Source organism: Pempheris klunzingeri, chromosome 3 (genome assembly GCF_042242105.1).
Source record: "Pempheris klunzingeri isolate RE-2024b chromosome 3, fPemKlu1.hap1, whole genome shotgun sequence".
In the NCBI taxonomy this organism is placed as follows: domain Eukaryota; kingdom Metazoa; phylum Chordata; class Actinopteri; order Acropomatiformes; family Pempheridae; genus Pempheris; species Pempheris klunzingeri.
The window spans coordinates 12,722,014-12,738,319 of record NC_092014.1 but is presented as its reverse complement, the minus strand read 5'-3'; the positions used below and the strand labels follow the sequence as shown (position 1 = coordinate 12,738,319).

Sequence of the window (16,306 nt, the reverse complement as noted above, 5' to 3'; positions counted from 1 at the left end):
ACATGTATATCCCTTTTCTCAATTTTACAGTCCCTCCAAGATTTGACGATCTTGTGATTAAAGGAATTAACAGAGATTTAATTTTGTCCAATCATTGCAACATTTGCACAAAATACTTTAAAAATGTTTTCCTGTTCAACCAATTACTAAAATTTTCAGCTAAATATATTTAATTTCAGAACCACTGGTAATGGGGCTTAGTCCAATAAAATGAATCCTAAATCCCAGCATATTATTGCCGATGGTACCTCTGAACTTCTTCTCAAGGGGGGCTTACTTCCAGGCTCTGTGTCACCCACAACAAGCTCAACAATTTAAAACTCACCAAACCATCTCTGACTCTACAACGACCAAGTCGTATCCGTTTTTTCTGTCCCCTTGTAGTATATTGTTCAACAGAATACCAGAAAACCAAGTGCACTTACAATTCGTCGTTGATAAATTTAAGATAACATTTTTACTCTTATTGAAACTGATTATGTAATGATTGTCAGTGAGTTCTTGAAACATTTTTTATTCCTGCTGACTTACAAGTTGTAAACATTATCTTAATTTATCGCAAAAAAAAAACAAACAAAAAAAACACAAAAATAATGCAAACTGATGCATTGAATTGTTTTCAGAAAAGCTGCTGCAATTTCAGTATATTGATGCTGCCCCTGCTGTGGAAGTTTGCAGATCATGGTGCACAATAGGTGAAATGCAGCCACAGTATGAGAATATGCACACTAGAGAGCAGTCTGTTCCCTCTTTCTGCAGTCGTTGTGATCCTCCATCTTCCTCTCACTGCCCCCCTCTCACACAACATACTGTTCATGTCAAAGGACCCAGGAAACAAAACATCTGTCAGTGCACTAATTTACACAATGAACACCAGAGGAAGAAGGATATATATACACCTCAAAATGGCCTTGTATTCAACAAACATTTTACATCACATGAAAACACAGTGAAGAATATTGTATGTGCAAATCTTCCCTTAAGCTGCTGAATAATTTCTTTAATGATTCTGATACAATTTGAACTTGTATTTTGAGTATTCATGGTTTCAATGATTGTTGTCCTTAGTGTGCTTGATTCAGTGAAAAGAGGCTTTGCTCCTCTGTGAAAGCCAAAGACTGAGAGGCAATGAGAGGCATAGCTTTAGATCTTTGACACTCCGCTTTCTTTACTTGGATGGTACACAATTTGTGATATGATCATGTGAAAATGTACTGATTAAAACCTAATAGATCTTTTGAATCTATTCTCAGACAAACAATGAGAACGGGGAAAGAAACTACAATGATAACAAGCCAACACAGTGAATGATAAAACAACAAATATGAGTTAAAACAGAGTAGAGATCTAATATTCAGACCATGGGTTTTACGTTGGAAATGAGATGCAGATATCCCTCTGCCCCTTTTATTTTTTTTGTATTTCATTTTATTTTTTTGGTACGATACACTGCAGAGACATGGCTCTCCAGTCCACGAGCGCAAAGACTGCGTCTATCGTCATTCATCCTTTCTGGCAGGCTTCTCACGTACAAATGAGTTTACTGTGAATAACAATTCATTTATTTAAACATGTTTTGTAGTTTACAAAAGAAATAGATTATCTTTTATCATTTTTTCCACACTTGCACTTCTTCTTTTAACATATTTTACAGACTTTTATTTTTACATTTTAATCCAACTCAAACATGTTTTTTTTTATATTTTAAATGCTTCTCAAATATTGTGTTTACCATAATACAAATGGTTTGTTTTTTTCTGTTTTTCTTCTTTTGTGTGTCCCCAGTTTGTTTCTAAACAATAATTAAATGTCCTGAAGTAGAAAGACACATTAAAGCTCAAATATCCGCCCATGAGAGAAAAGCCTCTTTGCCCGCAATGTATTCCTCTTTGTGTTTCTGTAGAACATCAACAGGTCCAAGAGTCTGGTGGCCATTGTGCCCTGTGGCCTCAGATCAGCAGTAAATAGCAGTAGCAGTAAATCCACCGCAAAATAGTCAGCCGCATAAAGCACACTCATTCCACATCACAGTGAGACGCTGTGTAAAAAGTGTCAAAAAGATCCCTTTATTCCTCGTGTCCCACAATATTCCCTTCCCCAAAAAAGGGATTTACTGTATATCCAGATAATCACAGGTAAAGACGTACTCACAAAGCAGGGTCACACCTCACATTCTCGAGAAGGTTGCTGTTGGCAAGTGCAAGAGCCATATTCATTGATGATTACCAGAGCTCCCTCAATGTGGTTAGGTTTATAGTCAACATAGTACTCCGGTGTAGAAATTGCAGCCATCTGCTGCATGCTTTGCTTTTGCTTTTGCTTACGGCGCTGATTGCTGAAGCACTGCCTCAGTTGTCTTATTCCAGCTGGAAAGCACTTCCATGCCACATACAGCATGAGCACTATGATGAGAAAGGAAAAGATGAGTGCCATGGTGCCAGTCACCACCTTGTGAATCTGCATGGTGCTTTCCAGGTCATCATGGCCCACTGTGACAGTGAAAGAACTGGTGACCACCTCACTACCCTCACCCTCATATGGATTGGGAGTAAATGGGCCAAGAAAAACAGAGCCCCCCTGGGCCATATCCCTTGTAGAGGCATACAGGCCCGCTGTAGTTACCTCCATCTGGGGATCCTCACATAGCTGAAAAGCGTAGACAGCATCCAACACATCCTCGCCCTGTGCTGTGTCTGGGCTTGAACACAGCAGGGAATTGTCACGCTGGCCTCGGAAGGCACTCAGCCAAGAGGCCAAGGCACACACATTGCGACTGCACTCCCAGTCATTCCCTGCCAGGGTAATGCTGTCCAGAGATGACCACGAATCCAGGATGCGCTGGTCCACAGAGGTCAACCGATTGGAATCTAGCATCAGCACCTTGAGGGTGGGTGCACTTTCAAACACATGTGGCTCAATGTACTCAATTTCATTGGATGACAGGTCGATCTTCTCTAAAAAATGCCATGTCCAGTCCAGTGTATTGACAACTATAGTGGCACGGTTGTTGTGCATGTACAGTGTACGTAAAGAGATGAGGCGAGGGAAGTGGGCTAGGTTGACTTTAACTAACTCATTGTGCTCAAGATGCAACTCAGTCAACTTAAAGAGGCCGGCAAAGGAGTTTCGTGCCAGGCTCTGCAGTTGGTTGTATCCCAAGTCCAGAAACTGCATGCTCCGGCAGTCTTGAAAGATCCGCACTGGCACAAATTTGAGAGCATTGTAGCGCAAATGCAGGTTGGTGAGCTTTCTAAGGCCGTGAAACAGGTCAGGCTCGAGTGCCTGCAGCCTGTTGTATGAGAGGTCCAGGATACGCAGGTTTGGGAGGGGCCTAAAGGTACCATTTGGTATACTCTCAATCCGGTTGCTGCTGAGGTCTAACTCCTTGACCCGTCTCAGCCTGTCAAATGCACCCTCCTCTACAATGTCAATGCTGTTGTGATCTAGGTAGAGCCAGGTGAGCTGTGAAAGACCAGCCAGTTGGCCTTCACGCAGTTCGGTCAAGTTGTTCTCTCTCATGGACAGGCCCATGGCGCTGCTCAGATTGCGGGGAATGTCTGTGAGGTTGAGCCCCTCGCAGTACAGCAGCTTGCTGTCGCAGCGGCACAGCCTTGGACAAACCCCCTCTACCAAGGGAACCGTTCTTAGAAAAATGCCCAATAAACACAGTATCAACCCAGGGGGCTTCTTCAGTGGCCACTTTAAGTACAGTCCAATTAGAAGGAAATCCATTAGCATAAATATCCAGGGATGCCACTGAGAAAATGTCCATTGAACCACTCTGGATGTTGTTTTAACACCTATCACATCATATTTACCACATCATATTTAATTAATTCAATAATCTTTTTTGCTCCGTTTTTGTATTTTAGCAGTAGACAATGATTATATTTCTTTTATTTTGTCAACCAAGGGAATCCTTGTCGAAAATGCCACTGATAAAGGGCAAGTCTCTTTGCTTACGTTAGATATCAAGCAGTGGGTGGAGAGTAGAAAGGATAAAAAAAAATAAAATTGTCCTCATTGATCGACCTTATTTGAAAAGATTCCTACTCACCCCTATCCAAAAGCTGACAATCTCCATTCAGCGTCTCGCTTTGTGCCCTAACACTAATTATGTGCGAATCTAAAAAAGACCCCACTGTGGTACAAATCCCCCCCCCCTCCCTCCCTTCTCTCTTTTCAGTGGACACCAGATCCTTGGCAGGCTTACAATGTCTTAGTTCTCCTCAAGTGAAAGAGCCAGAAAGAGAAGGAATCCAAGTAGCTTTCAGCGAGATGGTAGGAAGTGCAAGTTCCCCTGTCTGCATGCATGAGCTCTGTCTCTTTGCTCCTCCGCAGTCCTCTGCTGCAATGATCAGAGGGGAGAAGACACAACCAGAGAAAGAAAAAAAAAAGACCTGGGAAAAATCTTTTTAAATGTCTGTCTTGCTCTTTTCTCCTCCCCTTCCCGCTTAAGTTTCAGCAGATCTGTCAACACATATTATCGTCCATCTCTGGAAGCAATCACTGACTTGTAAGGTTTAAATCCATTCAAGCGGGTAATCATGCTTTCAGTGACGGATGCAAGGGAAAAAAAAAAAGGATTTAAAGAGGTGGACCCTGTTCACTGTTTTCTTGTGTAACAGTATTCCTTGTCATCTCAGTGGCTCATCTCGGTTAAGAAGCAGCTCGCATCCCTTGTGGCTTGCAGTTTTCGTTCACTCCCTTGCTCTCCGAGTGTTTTCTCAGCCAGCTGGAAGAGGCTGCTGAAGGCTGGTGCTGGTAGGCAGGCAGGGGTGGTAAATGTGGGAAGCAAAGGAGCGCGCAATCCCTTGCAGCAGAGCAGTACACTGACAGCGCATGCAGAAGCACCTTCTGTTCACTGAGTGTCGTAAGCCACTCACAATTCAGAGTGCTCGCTCTCCTTTCCTCACTCTCTTGCTCTCTTTCCCTTGATCGCTCACTCACTTTTTCATGCCGCTCCCCTCCTCTTCCTTTCTCTCCCCTCCTCGCTTTTCTCTTGCTGTGTTTTTCTCTGTGCCTGAAACATTTACATATTCAGAATGGGCTGGGCCAGGAGCCTTAATGAAACCCCCCTCCCTCTCTTTTCCTCTCCTACCTCCCTCCCTCCCTCCCTCCCTCTCTCTTCCTCTCCTCTCTCTCTCTCTCTCTCTCCCCCCCCCTCTCTCTCTCTCTCTCTCACCCCCCTCCTTCACTGTAATGAATTGGGCCATATAATGTCTGCCTCCTTTGACGTTGCTGTGAGGAAGCAGTTTTCTGATTTCAAAGTTGCAAAATAACATTTATCCAATAGGACACCATCCAAAGGGTTGTCCTATATTACTGGAGCCATTTGCACGCATTTTAACTGTCATATAGAAGAGCAAAAAAAAAAAAAAGAAGAAATATGATTAACATTTATCATATCTTCTCTTAAGATAACAGCTAAATTCAAACAACACACAAAGGTAATTCATTTCAGTAAAGATACAATCTGAATTTTTTCATTATAATGTTTGTGTTAGGGATTTTGAATTTTCAAATGAATCAGTCTGAAAATGTTTAGCCTTGCCAACAACAAAAACTTGAGTGATTCAAAACTAGAGTGTGACATCCTTCATTTGATCAAACTGTCCTGTAGCCAGGCCTTCTATGTCAGTGTCAATTATGGCTTGGGGTTCCATTCTGAATACAGATGTAATTGCTTGCCACATAACATTAGCATAAAACTATAACATAAATATTCGTCTCTGAAGGTCCACTCTTGCCTTGCTTTGCACTTCTCTGGAATCACTCCTAGCCATGTCATCATTCTCCCATTAATTTTCAAAGACAATGAGCTGTGACAGTGCCTTACATTCCTCATATCAGCCAAGTTTCTAATCATCTGACCTTTTTTAATTCCATTGCATTCTAACTGATAGAAGCCATGACTTGCCTTCTTGTTTATTGGTTGTTCTTTTAAAATGATTTAAAACAAAAATGAGTTCGTAGAAAATAGAAATAAAAACTTGTTTAAAATAAAAAGTTTTAATTACGTTTCATTCATAATCCAGACTTGATAACTTGTATAAAGCCAAATATGTATTTAAATAAGAAATATATTTTGATAGAGGAGGACAGAAATAAAAATAAACATTTACAGTAGGTCGTTATTGCAAACAGCAATACCAATTGCTTCCAGTTACAGCTGGATGCTTTTTCCTCTTGCAGAAAAAAGAGTCGACATTTTCTGACATCTGTAATATGGATTACTGCTGCCACTAAAAAAAGATTGTAAAAATATAATAATAATGATAATAATAAATTAATTTTATCTATAGAATGCATTTCAGCATAGTCCAAAGAAACTTCACACGTCACGCTAAATAATAAATACTGATAAATCACTCACATTGCTTCAGAACTGGGATCTTATGAAATTCTATGGAGCTGAATTCAGTAAAAGCAAAAGCCCAGGTGGTTTGTGTCATGTTTCCACAGATGTTTATCGTGTCACTGTGTCTTTTCATGCATTATGCTTTGGTAGTCAACTACTGTAATGCTGTTGTTTGCGCTGGGGCTGGTAGAATGGCATTAGTATTTGGTATAGAGTTGCTGGCTAACTGAGACAGAGATTTCTACTTTAATTTACTGTACTTATCAACCATATCTTATCTTTCCCCCTCTCTTCAGGCATAACTGTGTGATGGATGTAAAATGTAACAAGTGCTAAATCAGTTAGCTTAAGAGTGCTGCAGGGAACAGTGTAGTAGATTATATGATTTTAAGTGAGTCCCCACTCTGTGATATAACCCATTACTGCAACAACACTAAAGGCATTTCTGACCAAAGTCTGGAACAATGCATTATAGGTTTAGATTTGGCATAATTTTTTGTTGTTGACTGTATTATAATGACAGAATACATGTATAGTGTCTTTTTTTGGATTACATAAGCAAGTAATGCAGATGGTTCACCCATGCCAAGGTATCTTTAAAAGCTTTTGTATGCAGCACATCGTAAATGTTTCCATAAGTGGAGACTTGTGCATATGTATTTGTTGTCTGCTCCTTTGTATGGAAAGGTTGTACAAAATGGAGCAAAATGGTATAGCATGCCTCTATATAATGGAGTTGAACTGCCCCTCTGGTCAGTATGAAGTTGATCATATACTGGTTCCCAAATCTAAAGTAATTTTTAGACTTCTACAAGATAAGATAAACGAAACTTTCTCAAGAAGAGTACACCATCAGCAGACTGAAACATAGGGAGGCTTGTTTTAAAATGGGGTGGGAGTTTGGCTCTCTATTTGATTACAATAATCATACCAAAGAACCACAATTACCTAACAGCCCTGTGCTGTATTTTGTTGTGACCCTGTCTGGCACTCCACAACATAGCCAGATATACTGCTTCACAATGCTCACGAAATGTTCTTAACATTTATGTTACAATAAAAGAACTGACAGCTGTTGCACCAATGATACTTTGATTGAAGCCTATTTTCCAAAAAAAAAAATTCAAATGTCACAGTCTAAACAAATGTTGCCCTGATTTTTCACTCCAGTTAGTGGGTCTGATTTGATCTGATTGGATCTGATTTTTTAAATTCAACCATGATCACTGAAGCACTCAGTGGAGGTTTGACAACGACAAAGATTTATTGAGCACCAAAAGAAAAAAAAAGGTAAAAAAAAAAAAAAAGTCCTTCACATGATCTGCACATCTAGAAGTTGGAATCGTCTCTTCTTCGCCTTTGCTATATTCCCTCTTAGCTGTAATGGATGACTACACCATCAGCTAATGACTTGGTGCACTATAATGACTTGACACAGCGAACAGGAGATGAGAGTATCCAGACCATCAGTTTTAAGACTTTAAGAGCTTTGGCTTTCTGCTATGGAGTTAAGGTCAGCACAAGTGTGAGTGAAAATGTGTGTTCATGTGAGTGTGCCAGTAGGCATGTGTGTTTCACCCACACACACACAGACACAGTCATACAAACAGATACAGCCATATAAAAGATTGATGGTTGATAAAGATATGGACTTTTTATCATTATTTTTTTATGGATAACCTTTAGTTACCATCTTTTTTGCAGCAATCATACACTTGCAGTTTAGTGTTAATGTTTGAATATAACTCATCATTTTTCATATCAAGCAATAAACCAGGACGTCAACAAATTTATCTTTTATCTTTGTCACCTTTAGCAAATACTTGTGGCTTTGTTAGTGAAATGGAAAGAATACCTTTTTTTTATTATTGCTTAAGAAATGTATTAGATGATTACTGTGCAGCAAGCAGTTAACAGCTGATGATGTTGATCTTTCACCAAGTGTTTGATGTGTTTGAGAGATGCATCATTTTCTTTGTAATCACATGAGTTTTTTGATTTAAGAATATTTCATATCTTACATTCTGACTGTTTGTGTCTATTGACAGTAAAGCACAACATGTGTATTGTTATTGGACATTTTTATCCAGCCAGTGGTGTTGGAATGGTAGTGTTTTTACCTGTTGTGAGTAATCAATTGAGAAATAAGTACATTGTATTTAAGTAAAGTCAGATACTTTATTTGAAGAAAAATAAAATCATTATTTCTTGTGGATAATGCAATGACAAGAATATGATGCCTCACTGGCTTCCCATCGGACCACTGGTTTACCTGTTTTAGGAGAGAGAACATTGACCAGAAACCTCTACATGAAACTGATTTTCAAAAGACAAGCAGTCATGGGTCAAAAGTTTGTGACAATGGCAGTCTAGACTTACTAGTTTAGTGTAAGTATTTTGTTGTTTGTGTAACCAAACAAGCAAAATTTCAAATTCCAAAGCATGGTTGTATGTCCTTAGCTAATTATTTGATCATTTTATTTGAGTCTTGGATAAAAATGGTCAGAGGTTGTTTTGTATTGTCAGCAGACTGAATTGATTTGAAGGATCAAATAAGACTCAAAATAATCAGCATCTATGATTACCGGCTCATTATTAAAATCATTTATTGAATCAGAGGATGTCTGACTGTGTGAGTCCAACAAAACAAGGCAGATGATGACTAATTGGCCCGCTGCAGAGATAATGTTGATGGGCAGCTGGGTAAGGATTGTAGTGGGGGTCTGCAGACACTTACACCACAGTGTGGCTGTCAGTGGTGTGATGAGGAAACAGCAAGAGCTGATTCTACATCTGCAGCTGAGTGCAAACTCCAGCAGATGGAGGTTCTTCTCAGTTTGAAAGGGTCATAAGTGGACAGAGGTAACATTGTCCTCATTCATTTCAGCTTAAGTACTTATTTTCTGTCTTCTTTGGTACTTCAGATGAGATAATCCTATTATATAATCAGCATATTAGGATGAACTTTGGAACATAAGAAACGTAATCAAGATAAATGATATAGCCATAGGCATCTCTAATTATTACCATCATATTGTTATCTCAGATATGTATTCACTAAATAAATATTGTGCAAACAGTAACCCAGTAATGGTTTGTGTTAGTATACATCTTACGTTTCCGATATAATACACAAAAATACAAAAGATCCACCTTTCTCCGTTTCCCAGTGGTTTTAAATGAGTTTACAGTAACTGCAACAAAACAGGAATAGCAGTGCCATCGTAACGTTCACTGGAGCATATGACAGGGGGAACATGACTGTCGCTATGGGTTACAACTCCTTGAAGCATGTTTTTATGTAATGCAAACTTTGCTTCAGTAAGCCTTGCCAAGTGCTAAAGTAGAAAAATCAATACAGCATCATCCTCATGATTTGCTCATTTTTGAGGCTTTAGAGGTGGGTGAAAGTTTGGGCTGATGCAAAGAGAGACGATTTATGGATGCCAAGTCTGGTGAAGCTCTGATATTTTGTTCATGGTGATGTGAACATGAGAATCTGCATTAGATGTATATATCAAGAAAAAAAAGAATTAAGGATCTGTCTGAAAAGGCCAAAATGCATAAAGTAAAGGGAATGTGGATCATGGTTTGTAGGAAATAAACTGTGCGCTAATAAATCTGGAGGTGGCTTTTGGAAGCAACGCAATCTTAAATTGCCTCTAGTTTTATGTTTCTCTGCCATCACAAAAATAATGCTCTGCACTGTGTGAATTGGCAGTTGTGATAAAACATTTTTTAACTTTTCTTTATTGAAAACAAACCTATCACATGTTTAAAATTTAAACTATATGTTTGCACTGTTTTTCAAAAGCTCCAATTTATTTTATGCTGCCCTTCATATCCTCATATCTGACTTGAGATGTTTTTGCCTATTCGTCTTCTTAAATGCTACATTTTCACTACACCTGACACAGAGTATCAAGGTGGCATTGCCCATAGTAGTAATGCATATCACTGAGTTGTCCTCTGCCTTCACTATTTCAATTTTCTGATGTATTGTCTAAATAGCAGCTGAGACACTGAATCCCAAATTACTCCATTGGCCAGCACCCTATGTTGTTGCTCACGTCATCGATGTGTTAGTGTGTGTGTTTATTCTTGAATGGATTAATGAGCGGCTAAAACTTTGTAAAGCACTTAAGATAAAAGCGCTAGGTATATCTAGCTAGCTTATAAAACACACCAGCATTTCAGGATATACACTGCATTAGTAAGATTAGAGTACATAATAGGTTTTACCAAAACAAGGGGGGAATGGAAATATGAATAATGATAATAATAATTGTTCTTTGGTTTTCTTCAAATCCACAAATAATTGGATAACTGTGCATTATATTTCATAATATTTTGCGTAAATCAAGATTCTGTCGACCAGGCTCTTATATGCCTGAATTCCAGTGATCAGGTGTCCACTGAAGTCTCTTGTTCTGGTTCCTAACATTGTAGGTTGAGGTTGGATTTATCACTCTCACTTTCAGGAATGCTCCTTTTCATATCACACTGGTTACATTCCATAATATTTTGCGTAAATCAAGATTCTGTCGACCAGGCTCTTTTATGCCTGAATTCCAGCAATCATGTGTCCACTGAAGCCTCTCGTTCTGGTTCCTAGTGCTGTAGGTCAAGGTTGGATCATCACTCTCACTTTCAGGAATGCTCCTTTTCATATCACACTGGTTTTGTTGCACTGTTCTCTATAAACTCTACACACTTTAGTATTCAAACATTTCGGGTGGGCGGCTGCATCTGAGATGCTGAAACCTCCACATCTGGTACTTAAAGCCATCCCATTCAAACGTAAGGTTAAAGAGTAACTATACGTCTTGATTCTTTCTTTTCTGAATTACAGCAACAAAATTTGTTTTTTGAATGATGTGGCTGGTGTATTAACTAGCATGTGTCCCTGATAAACTGTGTCCACATAGGAAAAAGTGATGGTGGTAGAAAAATGAAAATTTGCAAACAAGATCTAAGATCTTAACAGATAAGGACTGAGGAAATAACAGACACACATGATCAGTTAATATCTTGCTTGTCAAATGAGTAACTTGTTAGTTTGAGTAACAACGACAATTGTCAAGTAGAAAAAGGTATGCAAGCAAAATGCCAGTCATTGAAAAGATATACCAGTAACTGTGTGTGCATGTATGCATGTGTTTGAATTAATATATGTGTGAATTGATTTCAGCTATGTCCAATGTGATCATACCCAGAGAGAGAGAGAGAGAGAGAGAGAGAGAGAGAGTGAGAGAGAGAGAGAGAGAGAGAGAGAGAGAGAGAGAGAGAGGTTCTGCTATGTCACAACACAGAGCAGTCACACTCTCAGTGTTGGACATGCTTTTATACAGAAACAAGATCAGAATTCCTCACCCGCCACCACGGCTGGTAGAATTTCACAGCTACCTGCCTCAGCCAGTTTTTCACCCAGATTTGGTGGGTTGGCGTGTGTGGGTTTTCATTATACAGTATTTAATTCAATTCAATTTGTTTTAACATTTTTACTTAGTGTGTTTCTTTATGTATTTGCTTTCTGGCTCTAATGTTTTCGGCTTCAGAGACCACATCAAACAGTGCCTGTGACTGGGCTCTGTCTTTGTTCTGCTGTCAGATGACGCAGAAATCCCACTGAGAGCCACCAAGCCTATTTTCAAAACCCAGCTCTGTGGAGCAGCATGCCCCTACTTTTGATAGCCCTGACTGCTCTGGCCTATTGCCTCATCCAGAGCCAAACAACCCTCTACATCCTTCATGTGTCCACTAGCCTCTCTCATGTTGGGATGAAGCAGAGCAGAATACAGCGAACAAGTCTCTGATGCAAAAGTCTGAAACACTTGTAAATTTAGACTGAAAATTACTTGTGCCTTTATCTCTTGTGTCCCTATATTGCAAGGTAAGGCAAGAGCCTTAGCCTAGAACTCTAAATGAAACTCTGTTAAAGAGTAGTAGTCGAAAGGACAGACGAACCTTATAGTACAAAAAAGGCCCTTGTGTTTCACATTTAAAGCATTAAGTTCTTATTGAATTGAAATTACTTGAATTGTGTCACACACAAATAAAACCTCAGCGACTGCTTACTTGAAAAGCTGTTTTTGCTTCCCTTCAAGCAAGTTTCTTTGTAAAAGTTTGAGTCTCCTTGTAATTTTGTGCATTGCCATTGTTCTTTTTGTGTGACAAATTCATATACCAGTATCACCATACATGAAGATGAGTTGTGGTAATACTTGAAATACCAGGCATAACTTGGCATAGCCTCCCCACTACTCATTTGGTGTCAGTGCCACAGGTGGTGGTATACACAGGAGCTCTCTTTCTCCTTCACTGATGCCTCACCTTGATTGTAATAATTAGTTATTAGATGTCTAAAAAGAAAGGCTCTGAAATTCATTACATTCGCTGCTAGGGGTGACCCAGGTCTTCAGAATATGTCTTTTGACTTTCTAGTGAACCCATCATTCGTGAAAGACATGCTGACATGTCACAGTCAGAAAAGCACAAGAGCAAATAATAGAATTACTGTTAATCTTCAGAATTTCATTTAGCTGCTTCAATTTCAGGGTCCTGGCATTGTTCATGCTGGCTCACTGTCACACTGTCATGACTTACTGGGACAGTAGAATGGAACAGACCCATCATTTATGTTATTAGTAACACCCTGTCTTAATATGACAAGTCAAAATGTTTGCAGCCTTTTTTGATCTTGCGACATATCCTAGTAGCAGTTAACATTTAGCATAAAGTTGAAGTTATCCTGTTCAAACTGGTCTCTTGATTTTTATTAGTAGAAGTCTGTAAAAATGGATGTAGGGCATGACTTGATAGAAAGTAACATTATAACATTTCATTTTAATCTACTGCTTTACTATCAGAGTAAAGCAGTGAGAGAAGGTACGTTTGTGTGAGGGTCACCAGCACCGAATCCTCTTGCATGAAAATTGTGCACACAATGTTTATAAATGAGGTCCTTCTACAAATATGCAAAACTACTGAATACACCCTCCTCTCTCTTCCGCACAAACGCATTTGATAAACATCCTCAGACATTTTTCTTACAAAGCCCGAGGTGTAGGGCCTCTTTTCTGTACAGGTGAGGTGTTATTCCTCCCAGCTCGTGAAACTTGCAAAGCAGTGTAAACACAGAACTGTGTGCCCTAAGCGTGATGTCTGCTTGACGAGGAGCTACTCTAGAGGTCGAGAATGCGGTCCAAGCTGTTTCAAAATAAACTATGTTGGTCTCAGTGAAGGAATATGTCAGCTGGTGCAACAGTTTGGCTCTGTCATGTGTTTTTAAACACAGTGGAGTTTGGTGGCACAGAGCTATATGTTATATCGAATCGTGGCTACATAGACAATATTCACCGGCTAGCTCAATTGCTGCTTTTGGTCTCGAGGGGAATCCTGGATAATAATGAAGAAAGATATTATAGTGCCAGATTTGTCCTTCAAAGTCAGGTTTTGCTTTATCGCAACCAACACAAGAAAGTTAACAGGGTCACATTGGGAGAATCCAGAAGTTAGGTTAACTTCTATAGCACTTGATTACGCTGACACTCACTTAGTGGTTAAACGCCATAATATGGCACTTAAGAGTGAGTGTGCTTGTGTTTGTGCGGCAGTGCACATGTTTGCACATTATTTCAGTTTGTTAATTTATTTACATGTATACACATATACTCATTCTTTACTCCATTCCCATATACATTAAGCATTTACACCCCAGATCAGGTGAAATCACTGATAAACTATTAAATGAATGATGATGATTCTTCTTGTCTACCCACAGTAACAGGGTCAGGAAAACACAGTGCAGTAACAAAGTAGATGTCAAGCTCTTAGAACATGTGAATGATTTATTTCCTAAGTTATTTTAAGTGTATTACAAATGTAGAACACCTGTATGCTAGTCACTTCCTGGCTATCTTTCTCTTTATCTCAGGTCAGTGCACAAATATCTTGCACACCTACCACTAAGTACCAAGGAGGGATGTCCTTTGCGTTCTCAGTGGGAATCCCCACAACACATTTTTATAATGACTTAAGGGGGTTGTTAAACTTGTACTTTATTAATCCCCATGGGGTCCTCAGCTCCAGTTCTTAGGCCAGTGCCTCAGTCAAGGACAATAAAAAGATAATTCCTCTAACCTAACAATCATGTCTGTTGGGGTGTGACGAAATTAGGCTACCGGTAGGAAACCTATGTGAACAAAGGGAGCACATCCTAGCCTCAGCCATTGCGCAGCAGTGCACAATAAGTTTAAGGTTTTTGTCTTTTGAGCTTTTCATTTACAGATCACAGTATTCATAAAAACAGAGAGAAAGCTGTCTAGTACCAGTTGGTGTACACATATCATGCAGATTGTTTTACTGGCAAGCTGCAGTTGGGGCTTGGAATTTACATCACATTGCAAAACCTTCAGGGTATTTCAGGGTCTAGTGTGTCATCAATGTTGGCAGCTGGAGGTTGTTAACATATGGAGCAATTGACACAAGTGCTGTTTTTGGGTACATTTCACTGTAGCTTTTTGATGGAAGGTGGGCAATGTGTAAATGCACAACAAAGGTTAAAGGTTAGAGTAACGTTACTATTAAAATGGCAAGACAAAGGGGTCGGCGATGAAGATAGCCTGCAATAGTTTGAAGATGAATGTTTCTTGAAGTACTGAAATTAGACACTACCAATCAAAAATACATTGTCGTTACATATTTACTAACTGATACCTTTTTTGGCAAATGCAGTGTACTACAACTACAACTACATTTCACATAAATCAAATAAATGTTCTCTTGAACAAGGCATCACAGTATTCTTAAACATGGTTGAAGTGTTAATCCGCTTTATCTTGGGAAGCAAGCCATATTCCAACAGGCTTATACAGCTGATCTAACTAAATAACTGCTGGTATTTATATATCTTTTTGTTTTAGCTGTCAGACACCTACACAATTAGAAAAAAAAAAACATTCTCCCGGTGTACTGTACACAAAGTTCACAGGGTAAATGTTCTTCACTATTTGCATCCATGGGATTTAATTCACCCTTTAATGTCTGAAAACTATGCACTGCAAGTAAAAAAAAAACTGTATATACACTGCTCTGCATCCCTGGAGCTATCACAGAAAATGCCACCTTTTCAGTATAAATTTACTTAGGCCACTGTGTTTAGCTCTACGGGCTGAAGTTACAACCAAGATTAATCATTAGCGCAAATTATCCCATACAAGCATTACCTACCCCCCACAGGCTGATACATATCATGACATATTGTAAATTGACAATACAATGTACAGATAGCTAGATCCCTAACAGTACTGTAGATGTGACGGTATTTCTACAAGTAAAAGAAACATCCAATTGTTGTGACATCATAAGGCCACTGGATTCAAAAGTGTGCCTTGATTAAAATACAGAGGACTGTTTCTGGTAGCAGACAATGGCAGCTAAATCCTCTAACAAAAGAAAAACGCTCAGCCTCACTTGCTCTCTGCCGTCTTTTTGCTTGAGTGTGTATTTTGCTCACTGTCTCACTGCTTCAAAATATTTTTGCATGATTCACTCTCTTCACCCCAGTAACTAGAAATCTAGAGCGCAATCAAAATCACCCTTTGTTTACAAAGCCATGAACTTGTTGACAAACTGCAGAACTACTGCACTGTGGGTGGTGCCTTCGTACAAATGTATGTAGCTTAAGAGGCTTCATTTGAGGGCAATAATTTTAATCTACAGCTACTGCATTTCATCATGCTGGCCTTGATAGAATCCCAAAGCCATGACTGAACATAATCATTTTTATGCAAAATTGCCTGATATCAATGTTCTGTCTGGCTATAGCGACAAATTGTATATTTTCAGCCCCAGAACTAGCCAGCTATTAAGTAGTATGGTGTGAAATGTGGAAGGGTTGCTTTATACTTTCAGTCTTTTTAACCTTGGTGCCAAAGCAGGGGC

General features: G+C 39.2%; 2 protein-coding genes across 2 annotated transcripts in view; one reads left to right on the top strand and one right to left on the bottom strand.

Annotated features, from left to right (window-relative positions):
- Positions 1 to 16,306, top strand: part of ctnna2 (catenin (cadherin-associated protein), alpha 2) — a 291,501-nt gene that overhangs the window by 177,619 nt on the left and 97,576 nt on the right. The window lies entirely within an intron of this gene.
- On the bottom strand, positions 2,161 to 3,738 carry lrrtm1 (leucine rich repeat transmembrane neuronal 1). The gene has a single exon (XM_070828142.1). The coding sequence runs from the start codon at positions 3,736 to 3,738 to the stop codon at positions 2,161 to 2,163; it is 1,578 nt and encodes a 525-aa protein (XP_070684243.1).